This window comes from Oncorhynchus keta, chromosome 30 (assembly GCF_023373465.1).
Source record: "Oncorhynchus keta strain PuntledgeMale-10-30-2019 chromosome 30, Oket_V2, whole genome shotgun sequence".
In the NCBI taxonomy this organism is placed as follows: domain Eukaryota; kingdom Metazoa; phylum Chordata; class Actinopteri; order Salmoniformes; family Salmonidae; genus Oncorhynchus; species Oncorhynchus keta.
Window position 1 is genome coordinate 34,975,095 of NC_068450.1, and position 17,864 is coordinate 34,992,958.

The 17,864-nt window shown below is 41.5% G+C and overlaps 2 protein-coding genes across 2 annotated transcripts; both read left to right on the forward strand.

Moving 5' to 3' along the window:
• The first annotated feature begins 388 nt into the window (after positions 1-388).
• Positions 389-11,907, forward strand: LOC118363444 (solute carrier family 25 member 43-like). The gene is made up of 5 exons (XM_035744315.2): positions 389-1,165; positions 6,225-6,466; positions 6,838-7,010; positions 8,566-8,700; positions 9,169-11,907. Exons 1-5 carry the CDS (start codon positions 894-896, stop codon positions 9,370-9,372), a joined length of 1,026 nt encoding a protein of 341 aa, XP_035600208.1. The 5' UTR covers positions 389-893; the 3' UTR covers positions 9,373-11,907.
• LOC118363445 (ADP/ATP translocase 2-like) lies at positions 11,806-14,534 on the forward strand. Its single transcript, XM_035744317.1, has 4 exons — positions 11,806-12,013; positions 13,179-13,662; positions 13,783-13,923; positions 14,061-14,534. Exons 1-4 carry the CDS (start codon positions 11,903-11,905, stop codon positions 14,216-14,218), a joined length of 894 nt encoding a protein of 297 aa, XP_035600210.1. The 5' UTR covers positions 11,806-11,902; the 3' UTR covers positions 14,219-14,534.
• The last annotated feature ends 3,330 nt before the right edge of the window (positions 14,535-17,864 follow it).

Consider the following 17,864-nt stretch of genomic DNA (forward strand, 5'->3'; position numbering starts at 1 on the left):
TAAATAAACACAAATCATCCTTGAATTATTATTAAGAAGATAGTTAAATCTATGAACCTTTTAGCTTGACAGATCTTTTTGAGGCAATTGGGGTCATTACTCGTGCATAGGAGGCTGTAACATAAGTTAATAATTTATAAATAGGCCTATGACCTAACTACTAGGTGCTCGTACCTTTTTTTCATTATACAATATAGTAAAGTCAAAGACAGTACAGTATGAACATCAGCTAAAACTGCTTCTACACGCTTGTAGGCGATGTCATGGCAATGTTGGCGAGCGAAACTCATGCGTAGAAACACGTCATCGGGTCTAACGTTCGTCACGCGCCAAACTGCGCATGTGCAGGCCGTGATATCAAACGCTCTACTTCGAGGTACATTTGTTCTTAACTGTCTTGCCTAGTTAATTAAATAAAAAAATAAAAAAACGTTAATACACTAAATAGCCACCAGAGGACAAGCTTTTTCCTGGAAGAGAACCTTGATGTCCCCACGCCTGCCCAGTGCATTCAGTATCGGCCATGTCTGGTTGCGAGACAGAATACAGCTTTTGTCAAATGTGATGTAAAAAGTATGTTTGTTTTTTGCATTTTAGTTAACACCACACCTTTTACTAATCGTAACTTAATCCTCCTAACCTTCTACGTAAACTCTCATTAACCTGATATGAAAAGTCAAATTTAACAAAGCTTTATCCCTTCTAGACAAAACCCTCAGTACCGCCTCCCCTCAGACCAACGTGACAGGAATCAGAATTGCGGATGACGGTGCCACTGGGTCTTGTTTTCAGTTAGCCTTAGATAAACAAGGGGTGCTGCTGGTCCTACAGACAATCTACGGATGAGATAGTAGAATCGGCTGGGGAAGTCGGTTACATACAGAGCTAGAGTAATGGCAACAGTTAAACCAGATGACAGACTGACACGTTCTCAGGGCTTTATGTGCGTTGGTTTTGCTGGAGTTTTCAGTAAAACTGTCACGTCGCCTCTGGAGTTGGTGAAAATCAAGAGTCAAGTAGGCACATTTCACTGTAAAAAAGGCTTTCTGCACAGCTTTCTTGTCGTCTACCAGAATGAAGGCCTACGGGGATTTTGGAAGGGAAACCTCGTCTCCTGTCTCCGCCTGTTTCCTTACAGCGCCGTCCATTTGGCAACATACAAACAGTGAGTCAATAATGAATTAGTGTTTCTGAGTTATGATACGTTTATTTTAGACAACAATCTATAACGTTAGAGCAGGTGTAGGCAATTCCAGTCCTCAGGGGCCCGATTGGTGTCAGTTTTTCCCCAGCCAACACACCTGACTCAAACAATCAGTATCTTCAGTTTTAGGATTTGATTATTCAGCTGTGTTTGCTAGGGGTGGAGAAAAAGTAGGACACCAATCAGGCCCTGAGGACTAGAGTTGCCCACCCCTGCGTTAGAACGAGCTGAGACACACGCATTTGACCCTCTTTACGCTCTCACGGCACACCTTATTTTACGCATTGAAATGTACAGCTTTTATTAGTCCATTGTGTTGTCAGCGCTTTAACTTTCAACTGTGCTCCAAATCGTTTTGAAATCCGAGCGCCTACAATTTAAAATCACGAGTGGAATCTCAATGTCCTGTCTTGCCGCGGAACATTGAAGCATATGATTGGTCTAGTTATGTGAAGGATAAAGGGGATTGGATTCGCGTTTTAAAGAAACGCCCCTCAAGATAAGATTAGAGTGGAGTTGAATGGAGAGAACGTTTTCCACTGAGTTTATAAAAATGTCAAATTCGGTAGCGTTGTTTTATGAACATGTTGTCAGCTAAATTAGGTTGCTATTGCTCCCGTCCCTGTTGCAGAATGCAGCCTTTTGACAGCATGTTCTAAAGTCGATTTAATCCACCCTAATCCACCCATTAGTCCCCTTGTTTGGTGATTGGCATTTAGGCTGTGACAACGAAAAAGCAGCAGACCTACAGCATGTTTTAGCAGGGACGTTTGGTAGGGTGACCTGAATTGTAACTATGGAAATAATTTTGTTAGATTGTAAACCTAAATGTGTACATTTTATTATAGAGGGGGTACAATAAATAAAACAATTTGGGTAGAGTTTTGATCAGTGGAACAATTCTCATTCTTAACAAAGGGATAAAATATAGGGTAATTACTGTGCTTGTCAGCAAGAACATGGCTCTTATTCCCCCCACACCTAATTTATTCCACTTCTTCCCTATTTTTGCCAGCATAACCACATATTTGAAATCTGATATCCCTACTTGTTTCTTTGAAAATTAATTGAGGATATCGCTTCAAAAATGCATTAATGGACAGTTGACTAAATCGTACAAAAGGCATTGGATATTAAATGCTACAGGAATTAAATATAATTTTACATTTTTTGTATTTTGCAAAGCAGAGATGGTAGAGGGATTCACAACTCAAATGCATCATTTTGTCGATGTAGAGTAAAATGATGGCAAAGATCTTCAACTGCTATAGTAGGCATAAACCACCTGAACATTAATATTGATTTGATTTTTCTTGAAGGTTGGGTGATCTTGAGAAATGTTTATAACAAGAACATTTTCAAACACCCAGCACTTGGGAAATATAGATCAGGGAAGGCCAACCTTCCTGGGGAGCCAGCAGGATTTTCTTCCAGAACTATTTTAAAAAGGGATTCCACCCAAATTACTAAATTTTTGTGTCCTTCCCTCGAAAGCAGTCTATGGACAAGATGACTTCAATCTATAGTTTGGTTACCATCTGCCATCAACCATTGTTATGTCCTGTGCAGAGCCTTGGTATAGTGGTGACAGTCCCCTGGCACATGTCTCATACAGCTTTCTTCCACCTGACAACAGAGATCAATCCCTGTTTCTAGCATTTGCCAATCTCATTTCATTACTGTATGTATAAAGTGTCAAACCACCTAAAAAATATGAGCATACTTTACATTTCATTCCTCCAAAATCTTGATGTAACAAAGTGGTCTACTTTGTGTTCATTTAATGTTCAAAGCATCATGATACACCTACTTTTCCACCCTGGTCATAGGCCTAAGCCATGTCAAAATACATAGAATTGCGGGAAATTAGCTTTAAAACAGTAAAATAAAATAAAAGTCCCTGGTCTAGGAATTGTCAGGGTGCAATGAAGTTCACTTATCAAATCTCACTCCAAGCTTTCTTCAAATATTGGCTGCCCTGCAGTATACTGAACAAAAATATAAATGCAACATGTAATGTGTTGGTTTCATGAGCAACATTTCCTATACTCACAAAAAGCTTATTTTTCTCAAATGTTGTGCACAAATTAGTTTACAACCCTGTTAGTGAGCATTTCTCTTTTGCCAAGATAATCCATCTGCCTGACAGGTGTGGCAAATCAAGAAGCTGATTATACAGCATGATCATAAAAGGCCACTCTAAAATGTGCAGTTTTGTCACAGAACACAATGCCACGTGTCAAGTTTTGTGCAATTGGCATGCCGTATGCAGGAATGTCCCCTAGAGCTGTTACCAGAGAAATGAATGTTCATTTCTCTACCATAAGTTGCCTCCAATGTCATTTTTAAAGAATTTATCAGCTGAAAATGTCCCAGTTCTTCCAGAACCTTCGCACAACCATTGATTTGTGGGACAGCCTCCACAGGCCAGAATCAACAGCCTGATCATCTCTATTCAAAGGAGATGTCGAACTACATGAGACAAGTGGTGGTAACACCAGATACTGACTGGTTTTCGGATCCACGCCCCTACCTTAAAAAAAAAAAGAAAGTGTGATCATGTGAAATCCTTAGAAATTGTAACTGAAATCAGTGTAATTACCATGCTATCTAACATTAATCAACCAGGCTGATAAGGGTTTGTTTGGGACAAAGAAAGAACGAGCATGTCATTTTACTGGGTTTACATGCAGTACCAGTCAAAAGTTTGGACACCTACTCATTCCAGGGTTTTTCTTTTATTTTTACTATATTCTACATTTGTAGAATAATACAGAATACCTCAACTATGAAATAACACATGGAATCATGTTGTAACCAAAGTGTTGAACAAATCAAAATATAGCCACACTCTGCCTTAATGGCAGCTTTGCACACTCTTGGCATTCTCTCAACTAGCTTCATGAGGTAGTCACAGACATCTCGACATCAACTGTTCAGAGGAGACTGTGTGAATCAGGACTTCATGGTCTGATTCACCACTACTAAGGGACACAAATAAGAAGAGACTTGCTTGGGCCAAGAAACATGAGCAATGGACATTAGACTGGTGGAAATCTGTCCTTTGCTCTGATGAGTACAAATTTGAGATTTTTGGTTCCAACCGCCATGTCTTTGGGACGCAGAGTAGGTGAACGGATGATCTCTGCATGTGTGGTTCCCACCGTGAAGCATGGAGGAGGTGTGATAGTGTTACCAGCAAAGCACCGCCACACCGTCAGTGATTTATTTTAGAATTCAAAGCACACTTAACCAGCATGGCTACCACAGCATTCTGCAGTGATACGCCATCCCACATGGTAAGTGCTTCGAGGGACTATAATTTGTTTTTTAACAGGACAATGACCCAAAACACACCTCCAGGCTGTGTAAGGGCTATTTGACCAAGGAGGAGAGTGATGGAATGCTGCGTCAGATGACCTGGCCTCCAGTCCCTCAACCCAATTGAGATGGTTTGGGTTGAGTTGGACCGCAGAGTGAAGGAAAAGCATCCAACAAGTACTCAGCATATGTGGGAACCCCTTCAAGACTGTTGGAAAAGCATTCCAGGTGAAGCTGGTTGAGAGTACCAAGTGTGCAAAGCTGTCATCAAGGCAAAGGGTGGCTATTTTGAAGAATATTAAATATATTTGGATATGTTTAACACTTTTTTGGGGGGTTAGTACATTATTCTATATGTGTTATTTCATAGTTTTGATGTCTTCATTATTATTCTACAATGTAGAAAATAGTACAAATAAAAACCCTTGAATGAGTCAGTGTCAACTTTAGGCTGGTACTGTATTTGCAACGACCGATGGATTATATGATTACTTAGCTAGACATAGTTTGAAATGAACACATCTGCGGAACCGGTATTATTGTTGATCCACCGTGGAGCATTATAGTTCTTAAATCCAACTCACTTCCGCTGTTTTTAGATTCCTTCTATTCTTGACCAATCAGATGGTTCTGAAAACTCAGCCAACTATGGTGTCACTTGAGAGAAAAACACGCTGGTTTTAGTTGTGTAATCCCACTTGACCATTCCACTTGACATACACAAATCGAACTACCTGTGGCTCAGGACCTAAAGCAAGGATATGCATATTCTTGATTCCATTTGAAAGGAAACACTGAAGTTTGTGGAAATGTGAAATTAATGTAGTAGAATATAACACATTAGAACTGGTAAAAGATAATACCAAGGGAAGCCATAATGTTACTATTCCAGGCCAGGTCGCAATTTAGATTTTGGCCACTAAATGGCAGCAGTGTGTGCAACGTTTTAGACTGATCCAATGAACCATGTCTGTTCAAAATGTTGTATCAAGACTGCCCAAATGTGCCTGATTGGTTTATTAATAACTTTTCAAGTTCCTAACTGTGTACTCTCATCAAACAATAGCATGGTATTCATTCACTGTAATAGCTACTGTAAATTGGACAGTGCAGTTAGATTATCAAAAATGTAAGCTTTCTGCCCATATCAGATATGTCCTGAGACATTTTCTTGTTACTTAGAACCTCATGCTAATCGCTTTAGCTTACATTAGCTCAAACGTCCTGTGGGGGACCCACCAATCCTGTAGAGGTTCAGTAAATCAGGTGTTAACAAAAGGCACATATGACATGGCACAAGGGGGGAGCTCAGAACTAGTTTTTACCCTTAAGTGTGTATATTACTATTTATACTTGGAATATCGCTTTTCAACAGCAAATGTTCACAAATCGCTAGAGAACGTCTTTAATATTCTGTGTTATGGTGGATTCTCAATGGAGAATGTGATATTTGCATAGTATGTTTACTCTCAATGAAAGATTAAAGCTGTTCTTGAAATGGATGCTCTGTTACAGTTATGTAACCCAGTTACTTATTTCTATAATTTCTGGAAGTATCGTATTGATAAACATAAAGCCATAATCATACATCTATTCACTGGCTATACCTGCATCACAAGCATTGATTCAAGTAAATACATTTTCAAGATAAAAATGATTTAGAACCAAAACGTTGACCTCTGTTGTTTTGGCTTTCCAGTATCGTCCACCTCCACATGGATGAATTGGGCTACATCTCTCAGTGGAGGGCAATTTTGGCTGGTGGGCTAGCTGGTGTGAGTGCTGCACTGGCCACGTACCCTCTGGAGGTGGCAGAGACTCGCCTCATAGCTCAGAACTGCAGAGAGCCCACATACAGGGGGGTGGTCCACACGCTCTCCAAGATATACCAGACCGAAGGCCTTCGAACACTCTACAGTGGATTCTCTCTCACAGTCTTAGGTACACATGTCTGTATACTACAGAAATGTGGAGAAAGATGTTCCCACACAATGATTCAGTATAACTCAACGTTTCCCAAAATCGGTCCTGGGGACCTTCAGGGGTGTACGTTTTAGTTTTTTTGTCCTAGTACTACAGAACTGATTCAAATAATCAACTCTTCAAGCTTTTTAGATTGGGAAAAGCTGGTATAACTATATAAAGTGTCCGAAGTCTGCTTACTTGTGAAACACCCTTTGTCCCTCTTACAACCTCTTGAGTTTTCATTGTTTTTACATTTGGAACAGCCAAACAAATCATATTTATTTCAAGAGTTTATTTAGGTTGTTCTATGGGGCATGGCTAGCAACTGTGGATCTATTCTTCTACAGGTGCGTTTCCCTTCTCCATTGGTTGCTATGCAGTCTACGTCAACTTGGATAAGCTGTGGCGGGAGCCCCAATTCCGGTTCACTCCACTACAGAACTTCATCAATGGCTGCTTAGCGGCAGGAATAGCGCAAACCTTCTCCTACCCCTTTGAAACTGTGAAAAGGAAAATGCAGGTAAGGGCCATTTTATGAGCTGTAACCAGATTGGTAATGCCACATTTGTCCATAAGGTGGCGGATTTGTACACATTTGTACTGGTACCTCTTACCGGTACATACTGGTTAGTAAAACACTTGTCCTCAAAAAGATAGCCCTCGAGTGCATCTGTTTTTTAAAAACTTTATAAACAAAATGCAACATAGAAGCTTAGAAATTATTAATTAAAATATAATTACACTTTCAAAGTTTCTAAGATAAGATTAGGAAGACAGTTTCTTTGTACACTTTATAAACAATAACTTACAATAGTTATTGAAATGTAAGTTACCATAGTTTGAGCCCAAGTATAAGTTAATGTCTCTCCTCGCGTGGCCTTCTCTCGATGTATAAGAGGGTTCAGTAGGACTTTTATGAAGGACAGAATACTACATCCGTTTTCATCAACGTGTTATTAGTGACCTCAAGGTGCTCCGGCAGCTGAGAATGTGAACACTGTTCAGGGTCTGCCTGCAATATAGATACGTTCTCTAAATATAGCTGGTAGCTATCACACAGTGGACAAGCACACTCCTAATTGAGAAGCCAATAAAACAAACTGAACCTCTCTTTAATCCCCTCTGCCTAGTTTCAGACATACAGAACCAACACAACTACATGTATTCAAATGAATCTAACGCTTCAGCCACAAATAATTTCTATTCACATGTTGCATAGAAGTCTATCTGATGATTAGGGCAAAATAAGAAGTGTCAAGTAGAAACATGACGCAACCCGTAAGCGAGAATGTTTTTAAAGGAGTTTGCTTGAGGCATGGGTGCAGTTATTGTTTCACTCAGCAGCCAGTATAGCATTTCCTTAACAAACTCAGAATTTGACATCCGTAAAGGCCCTGGGACTGGGACTGTGTTGTCTTTGGGGGAAGGTTCTTCTCATGGATTGGACTGCCCTCTAAAATGAGAATGCATCCAGTGCGGAGACAGTTAAGTGGTTAATGCTTGACAAAGCGAGATAACATTTTGTTTTTGGGATGTGCAGATATGGACATCCGGTGAGAATACTGCCTGAGACCACACCCACATTTGCTCAGTTCATTTGCTTATATCAAAATATTGAGTCATGTGACATCCAAGTTATAAATGTTCCTTAGTTCAGATCCCTGGTCAGTTTGCGCAATTATCAAACATTTGAGGAATTTCCATTCATTCCATAGTCTCTTACTACTTGGATCACACACACACACACACTTTTATGAAGGTCAGTGCTATCTGGGATCCTTGGGACATCCGTACCATAAACCTTACTCTTACCATTTTCAATCTCAACTTCAATTGAAGTTTACATCTGAAATGGTTAAGTTAAAGGGGTAGGGATGTCCCAAAGATTCTGGATAGCACTGACCCTTTTATGAGTTGGTTGCAAATATCTGTCATTTATTGATCCTAAATGTATTAATATTGGTGCTCTCCGGGGTCACTTTCCAAGTAACTGGTCTAACTGTAAAACACTCTCATTACATAATGAAGTGTCATAACTCCTCTAATCAGGTATTTTTGTCCTCGTTTATTGCCAGGCCCAGAATCCTCGGCTCCCGCATTACGGTGGGGCCGATGTCCACTTCACTGGAATGCTGGACTGCTTCAGGCAGGTGATCAGAAACAAGGGCATCCTGACACTGTGGAGTGGCATCACAGCCAACATGATCAAGGTATGACAACCGAAGTCATGTTCCCATTATTTATTTTTCCATTAGCCTATTATCGTACTGATTTATTGTGCTCTAACCCCCACCCCTCTACTAGTCCTCCTCTGTCCCATCTGCTGTAGAGATGGTAATATACAGCCAACGCACCTATATCAAACCGAGGGAGAGATGCTTTGTGGGTAATTCACAAACGGGATATTAGAAGTTTGCTGCCGCGGGACTGTTTCTGGAACGGCATGCACTGCGCTCATTTTTCATCTCCAAATGGCTTTTCACGATGGCAGTGAAGTTGTTTGGTTTACTGGTGTAAAATCTCCTCACATGAACAGTCTAACAATGAAATTGTGGACAAGATAATTACAACCAGGCCCTACTACCAGGGCATATTCTAACCTACCTCTTCACATTTTATACAGAGACACTTCAAAAGCTATTGAGCCCACTGACATCTTCCCTGTTTTTCCTCCTTAGATTGTCCCTTACTTTGGCCTTCTCTTCAGCTGCTTTGAGATGTGCAAGCAGGTCTGTCTGTACCGCAACGGGTACATTGTGTCTCCATTGAGCTATAAGTTGGCACCAGGAGTGGACCAGAGCATGGGCCCCACTGAGGTGGAAGAGGTGAAACGGTACTTGAAGAATAGGAGTTTTCAGTCACAGCAAGGAAGTCGCTGGTAAAACTGGTGGATCAAAAACGCCTGGATTTCTGAAGGGGATGATGATCATTAGTACAGGAAAGTGTCGGAATGATGATGGAAAGGAGTCAGGAATATTTGTTGGAATGCTTCAATGCTTTGAAGATGACTATTTGGTTGATGTCAGGTCTTTTACAGCTTTGTGTTTGTGTATTAGCAACCATTTCAGAATCAGAGGTAGATCCATTGATATTTGAAAGTTGCAATGCAATCATAAGAATTGCACTTCTATACTCAACACATGGGAAAAACGTTTTAACTGTTTGTTCATCAATTCCTCTTTCAGAGTTAAAGTATTTTTTTTATGATAGTTTTTTGACAGTTCTGTGTTATTACTACAGTTTATTTATTCATGCTTATGGGCTGCAGGTAGCCTAGAGGCTAAGAGCTTTGGGACAGTAAGAGAAAGGTTGCTGGTTTGAATCCCTGAGCTGCTGATGTGCCATTGAGCTTGGCACGTAACCCTAATTGCTCCTGTAAGTCGCTCTTGATAACAGCGTCTGCTAAATTACCATTTTTAAATGTTACGGCGCTGACCTGGTTCTAACAATGGTCTTGGCCTTATGTAATGGCCATGAAGAGGAACACAAAGCACAAACCTGTTTATAAAATGGAATTATCTTACAATGCAAATGAATGCTTTTTTTCATTATATTTGTAATGTAGTAATTACTACTATTTTAACAGACTTGGGTATATCATTTATGTGCCTTAAGGTTTCCTTTATTGATTATAGGGCTTATTTTGATGACTGTTTTAATTATGATAGGTAGTTATGTAATTATTCACACAGGTATCTGAGTCGAAGCCATTAATCAGTTGCTAACTTTCATAGCACATACTGTATCGTTGTGATCCTAGCAATAAAATTGTAACTGAAGCACTTCAGTGTCACTGAGAATTAAAGGGGAAAGGAAACACTAGGCCTTAGAATGCCAGTTCACTGTAACTAACTCCTAAAGTGTTTCCATTCCCCTTTAAGATTACGTGTATACGGTATGTAATACATTTGATGGATGAAATTATGCAAATGTATAATTAATTATTTTAGATTGAGATGATTCAGAATCATTGAAGTAAATTTTACTTGAACAGTCATTGTAATGGACAAATAAATTCCTTTGCTAAGCAAGGTGGTGTGGCTCTCCTGAACATGGGTTGACAATGTATGGATGACAACACAAATTCCATTTGTACTTATGTAACAGTATAACGTTAGATCGTCCCCTCGCCCATACCCGGGCGCGAACCAGGGACCCTCTGCACACATCAACAACAGTCACAAAGCATCGTTACCCATCGCTCCACAAAAGCTGCAGAGCAAGAGCAAGCGACGTCTCCGATTGAAACGCTATTTAGCGCGCACCACCGCTAACTAGCTAGCCGTTTCACATCCGTTACACTTATACAAAGGAAATTAATGGAGCAATATCTCCCTCAGTATCATATTTGGCAGGACACTACATTCAGAAGAATGTCTCTGATGGAAATGTTGATTACAGAATGTGGTTCTATCCTTCAGGATTTCTATCTCAAAGGCTCTAAGAGGTGCACCCTACAGAGAATACCCTAGTCAGGTGACTAACCTGATCAGCTACCGTTCCCCCAGTGCGAGCTGACCCCACCACCTTATTACAGTAAGCCTGTAGACGGCAGCATTTCATTTTCCCAAAAGATGTAATGGATATTTGAGGAGCTGATGCTTTTTTATTTTGTCACAAGGAAGTTTGATCACAGGACTGACTATCATTGTCACTTTGTATGACTGTAAGATAAGTTGTGTCAATGTCATAATATAACATATCAGATCTGCTTGACCATGGCATTTTATCTAAAAGGAATTTTAAGGAACTGCAGAGTCAAGGACATTTTAACCTGGTAGTGAATGGGATGACCTTTTCCCCCTGTATCTAAGTGTCCTCTGGCTCTCACAGCTGATGATTAACACAGAGTAGTAGACAGGAGGTTCAGCTGCTCCAAGCTGCCATACTTTTCACATGACCTTGGTTCCAGAACTCAACCTAAAGTTGGTAAGGCATAATCAAGGTTTGATGAGTGTTATTCACTCCCCATCAACCATGTAGACGTACTGCACCTAGAACCTATTGAATGACATGAAAATAAAAAGTAATATTTTAAACTTTGGATATAACTTTTATCACGTGTATTATTAAAGGCCAAAATGTCATGAATGATATGAATTAAATGTTTATTTTGAAATACTTTGGAGCAGAGGCCAACAACGCAGCTTAATTCAAATTCACGAAGACCGGACAAATCTCTCATCTTTCAGGCGAGGGTACAATCATTAAAATAGGTTTCCGCCTACTAAATCCACTAGCGCACCAATGGCATGCCGCCTTCCAGCTCCCGTTTTGTCTCGCGAACACAGTGGTATTAAATCCTCTCTCAACTAAATGGATCGGCCATTTCGACTGAGCCGGTATACCCCAGTAGTCCTTTTGTTGAACGGGAAGGTTTCCGTGTAACAACGTCCTCGATAACAACCGAAAATGAATGAGACCGTCATCTCGTTCGGCAAGGACTTCTTGGCTGGTGGTATTTCCGCTGCCATCTCCAAAACAGCTGTAGCCCCTATTGAAAGAATCAAGCTGCTTCTTCAGGTGAGTTTGACTGGCTTTTCAGAAATGTAATCTACTGATGTTATCCCTTGACTCTGCAGTTTCTCTCAAAATCACTGTCTCATTTGAAATACAATACAATACCCATTTAGATCAAACAGATGTATCAATTGTCAGTTATAATAATATAGCAAACGTTAATGTTATTAGTGACATTGACAGTAAGTTAACTAGTTAGCGAGCTCCTAACGTTAACTTGGCTAATGACATTGGTGCGTTGCGAAGATGCGAGTGACCTTTCCATTTTGGTCCCTCTTCGCTTGCGGTGAGATTACTTGAGACTGTCAGTTCAGTAGTAGACCGGTGTCTTGGTATTTGGCTTAACTAGCTTGACACTTGCTTTTGCTAAGGGCTATTTCGCAACCATGCAAGTTAAGTTGACTCGTAAAAGACACCGTGTTCGTCTTATGATCATTGTCATCCCTACAACTCAAATTTGTGTCCTTGCCCATTGTCATCAAATATGGCGCAGCTGGTAGTTACTAGGCCCTAGAAATTGCCAAGGTCGCAACAAACGGAGGCTTCATCCTGTGTGAACTGAGGCCTAGCGAGCACCAAACTCGTGCGGAGGCGGGTCCTTCTGCGTTGTGAATGTTGAAAGGCGAGATGTGATTGGTGCTGACTAGTTTCTTGATTTTAGCAACTTCTATCCATGTACCGGTATCCACAATGTTGTCCTAGGGAATTTGATTGGAGCTTGCCCAAGAGGTGGCAGGTAGCCAAGCGGTTAGTGTTGAACCAGTAATTGGAAAGTCGCTTCTTCTAAAACCCGAGCCGGTGAAAGATCTGGCGTGCCCTTGAGCAATGCACTTAAACCTCATTTGCTCCAGGGGTGACCCTGTAAAAGACATTTAGCTGCGGCTCTGGTGCATGTGACAAAACATTTTTTGCCCATGTTTCATTACCATGAGAAGCATCATCAGGGGTGTTGGCTACTTGTCTTTGTTTATTTAGTTGGTAGTTGTCAACTTTGCTAAGAACATTGTGCAATGATTGAAGGGCACACAATGTGTTGAACTCCTCATATAGCTAAGCCTTTTTGCCATATTTGACATTAAACAGTTTCCTTTTCTCTCTAAATGTTTTATATTTTGTAAATATATAGTATAAGCAGGAGTGGGATTTTGATTTGTCTTTTTGATTACAGGTGCAACATGCTAGTAAACAGATCACCGTTGACAAGCAGTACAAGGGCATCATGGATTGCGTCGTCCGTATCCCCAAGGAGCAGGGCTTCCTGTCATTTTGGAGAGGAAACTTGGCCAACGTCATCAGATACTTCCCCACCCAGGCCCTCAACTTTGCATTCAAGGACAAATACAAGCAAATCTTCCTGGATGGCGTGGACAAGAAACAGTTCTGGAGGTACTTCGCTGGTAACCTGGCCTCTGGCGGTGCTGCTGGAGCCACCTCCCTGTGTTTTGTGTACCCCCTCGACTTCGCCAGAACCCGACTGGCTGCTGATGTCGGTAAGGCCGGTGCTGGGCGTGAGTTCAATGGCCTGGGTGACTGCTTGAAGAAGATCTACAAGGCTGACGGTCTGAAGGGCCTGTACCAGGGCTTCTCTGTGTCTGTCCAGGGCATCATCATCTACAGAGCTTCTTACTTTGGCGTCTATGACACAGCCAAGGGTGAGTCCATGGGCTGCTCTGAGCACAGGCCTCAATCATCATTTGAGTAGAGGATCTGCAAGTGTCTGTTTCAAAGAATGTTAGAGCCTACTTTAATCCTCTTGTTTTTTTTCTCTGTAGGCATGCTGCCAGATCCAAAGAACGCCAGCATCCTTGTCAGCTGGGCCATCGCGCAGTCAGTGACTGCAGTCGCCGGTCTTACATCCTACCCCTTTGATACCGTCCGCCGTCGCATGATGATGCAGTCTGGGCGCAAAGGAGGTAATTGTAAACTTTTGAACACTTGTCAGTTTTGTTATGTTGTGTATTCAGTCACGCTATCCACAACATTGAGCTACATCTTGTGCGTACCATTCAGCTACGGCAGAGGTATGACCTATTTTCCATGTGTTTTGCAGGTGACATCATGTACACTGGCACCATTGACTGCTGGAAGAAGATTGCGAGGGATGAGGGTGGCAAGGCCTTCTTCAAAGGAGCCTGGTCCAACGTTCTCCGAGGCATGGGTGGTGCCTTCGTGCTAGTTTTGTACGATGAGTTGAAGAAGGTCCTCTAAACTGTTTTTATGTCCACCATAAATGTTGTGAGATGTTTAAACTGTAACATATCTTGTACAGTTGGAAGGACGGTCAAATTCCACCTTGTTTATAGGGACCAACTAGTATGTCGGTGCTAGTTGTACTGGGAAAATCGGTTCTGCACTTTTTAATTGGCCCAATGTTTGTTTTGTTTGCCCCCTCACCAGAATGTCATTCCCATAAAACAAAGGTAACTAAGCCAGATCTTTAAATATCAACCTGTTTCATCCAGATGGTTTGTTTTTTTTAGTCAATACTGTAACAATAAAGGCAACCTACTGAATGAACCTACAATTAACTTGTTACTTTGTGTCTGGAAGTAGCCTGTCTGTAACCCTGAATGGTGTGTAGTGATTCTCCTGGCTTCCCTTCAGTGTGGTTTCTCTTGAGAGCCAGCTGGTGTCTTATTCCTGGTGGTGTAACCTTATTCTCTGGGTTGTCCTCGCCGGTTGTTGTTGGACTCCTGCCAAAGTCAGCTGACGAACTTGGACTGGCTCGGTGTAATCTATACAAACTGGTGATAAGGCTCCAAACCCTGGCGACCTGAAAGATAATTTTGCAGGGGGTTTTATGACAAGTCAGTGGCTTAAGTTTTTACCTAATCAAAATGCGTCTTTGAACGCAATTGACTCATTTGTAAACTAAGTGGCATCCGGTGCGGAGGAATCTAGGATTACCTGGTGAAGTGGATTACTTCAGGCTTCTAAACATCCTTTATCTCCCATCAAGCCTCTTCTGACTCAGAACTGGTGAGATGCTGGACCATAACTGTGTAGATTAAACAAAATAACAACCCTGCTCAAAGTTGTCACTTTTATTGTTTAACCTGTGAGTTTGGGTGCCAATCCACATTGTTTCTCTGCAGTGTTAATTCACTGGATCATATTGCAAACTCCCTTTTCCCTTCAGACAAGATGGCAGGGTAACTTGTAATGGTGGCAAACCTGAATGGAATAAAGCACTACTAGGAAATGAAATCAGTGGGTGCAGACATGTGGCTGAGATTCTTCCAGATATGTGATAGGAGCAGGTGTGAAGACCAATTGGTGCCTATCCAAACTCATGTCATCAAGAAGAGTACAGACGCTCCTTTCCCTTTTTATATCAACTCCACTGTTACATCAGTGCTGGCTGCAATATATTAGGTCATAATCCCTGTCCTTGGGATACCTTCACTAGCGTAGAGGAGACAGTCAACTTCTGAAGTAGGCCTGTCACGAACTCAGGTGTATTGTGTCTAGGATGCTCTTCAATGGCAGACACCCTTAATTTAGCTCACGATGCCTCAGATTACATGTGATTTACCCAGCAGGGTATGAAGTATCTAATCTTCCTAACTCCTGCGTGGGACGTTTAGGAAGTAATCCTTTGCATCAGGGTCTTTGCTATTCGGGATCCTTGGGACATCCCGAGCCAGTTGACTTTTAAAATGGTTAGGTTAGGGCACGTGTCAAACTCATTCCATGGAGGGCCAAGTGTCTGGGTTTTCACTCCTCCCTTGTAATTAAGTAAGGAAATCCCCTCACCTGGTTGCCAGTTTTAATTGAAAGGAAAACATAACTCTCAGACTCTAGGCCCTCTATGGAATGAGTTTGACACCCCTGGGTTAGAGTAGGGACATCCCAAGGATTCCAGATAGCACTAACCATTGCGTCAGTTTCACGCCAGAAATGGTCTGGACAGGTGATCAACCTACAACTTTGGCTGGTAACTTTAATGTTTCAGCATGTCCTTTCCACCTCTGCGTCATTACAACTGAATTAGGAGGCATTAGTGACTCACTTAGTAGTGGGGCTCAGTGGCATTCAGGCAGGTTTATGCAGTGTCCATGTGAGTCATTAAGCAGACATCCATTTGAGGTCATAGGAGAGAGCTCAGACTCGCACCCTTTCAGTGGCACACCTTTGGACTGATTTGTACATTTTCTATGTCCCAATTTGAAAGATGTCATTAAAATAAAAAGGGACAAAGGCCAGTATTACAATTACTCACAATATTAGTCTGTTTTCAGGTTTGCAGTGTGATTATTTACTGATCACATTTTTCAAACGGTGAAACTGGTTTGATCTGCCCTTAACTGGTGTAAAACCAATGTCAAAAAACATATCGTGCAGATGGATTGCATGGTTTTAGCAGATTACTCATCACCACTGGGGGCATGAGCCGGAATCCATTCCTGACTGCGCTGCTGTTTCATAACCCTGTCCTTGCCTGGTGAATGACGTAATAGGCTACACACCCCAAATCCAGCCGCGTCTCTGCTTTGTCAGTGATATGCAAGTAATGTGATTATTGGACGGCAACATTGAGTTCAAATCAGTGCCGGTTTTCCCGATCGTGAAGAAATGTAGGTTTACCAGTGGTTTAATGATGCATCTTTCCCAAAACACCACGCAGAGAGAACGATCGCTAACTGCGTAGTTGGAACATGTGTCGATACTGAAAGGATCAAAAGAAAGGGGACGCTGCTCTCGGATCAGCTTTCTCCATTCAACATTTGCCTTAACGTTTGAATTATTTCACAATACTGACGACGGATCAGCTCCTAGAGAGATATTACCGCAGACGTTGCACATTTTAAAGTGTATTATTATAATGCTTACCCAATGATGTGCCAAATCCAATGAAAATATAATGCGTACCCAATGATGTGCCAAATTGGTGATTTAGTTCATTTTCATTGGTTACTAAGCATTATAATAAGCCGCCTCAATATTTGCATGCGTAGGTGGTAATATCTCTCTAGGAGCTGATCCGTCGTCAGCTGCTCATTTGGGCAATACTTAATTCATATTATAATTGGATTCCATATTTTAAATGGTATTTAGGATCTGTATTTGTTTTTATACACTGTTTAACCACCACCCGTGTGATGTATGGTTTACCTGCCATTCTTAGAAATGCATAGAGTGCCATCCTGTGGTGAATGTATGTTACTAGCATTTTATCTATCCTTTGCACACTGTTGGCACCAAAGCGTGGGTCACCAACAACATAAACGTAAATGATGGACCAAATGCGTTCCTTGACATGTCTACACTTGATTTCTATGACAAATCTATAGTGGTCAATCAATTACATTCCATGAAAGAAACATTTTTTTTTATCCAAACATGATTTACATCATTTGATTACAAAGTCTCAAATGGCAAAGAAACCTAAACAATGTTTTTTTGTTTATAATAAAGTAAAAGTTGTGCTGGTTGGGTATCTTATTGAGAAAGGCATAGTTGAAGTTTGACATATTCCCTGGATTTGAACTTGTGTCCACAACAATACATTGATTGCAGCCACAAAGCATACAAGGTGGCAAATCGCATCTCTGCATGTCTGGCAGACATATCAGTGTGGATGACGGATCACCACCTCAAGCTGAACCTCGGCAAGACGGAGCTGCTCTTCCTCCCGGGGAAGGACTGCCCGTTCCATGATCTCGCCATCATGGTTGACAACTCCATTGTGTCCTCCTCCCAGAGCGCTAAGAACCTTGGCGTGATCCTGGACAACACCCTGTCGTTCTCAACTAACATCAAGGCGGTGGCCCGTTCCTGTAGGTTCATGCTCTACAACATCCGCAGAGTACGACCCTGCCTCACACAGGAAGCGGCGCAGGTCCTAATCCAG

Coding starts and splice junctions, on each gene's coding strand:
- LOC118363445 (XM_035744317.1), top strand. CDS start 11,903: ATGAATGAGACCGTCATCTCGTTCGGCAAGGACTTCTTGGCTGGTGGT. Junction 12,014..13,178: donor GAATCAAGCTGCTTCTTCAG/GTGAGTTTGACT, acceptor TTTTGATTACAG/GTGCAACATGCTAGTAAACA. Junction 13,663..13,782: donor CGTCTATGACACAGCCAAGG/GTGAGTCCATGG, acceptor TTTTCTCTGTAG/GCATGCTGCCAGATCCAAAG.
- LOC118363444 (XM_035744315.2), top strand. CDS start 894: ATGGCAACAGTTAAACCAGATGACAGACTGACACGTTCTCAGGGCTTT. Junction 6,467..6,837: donor ATTCTCTCTCACAGTCTTAG/GTACACATGTCT, acceptor ATTCTTCTACAG/GTGCGTTTCCCTTCTCCATT. Junction 7,011..8,565: donor CTGTGAAAAGGAAAATGCAG/GTAAGGGCCATT, acceptor GTTTATTGCCAG/GCCCAGAATCCTCGGCTCCC.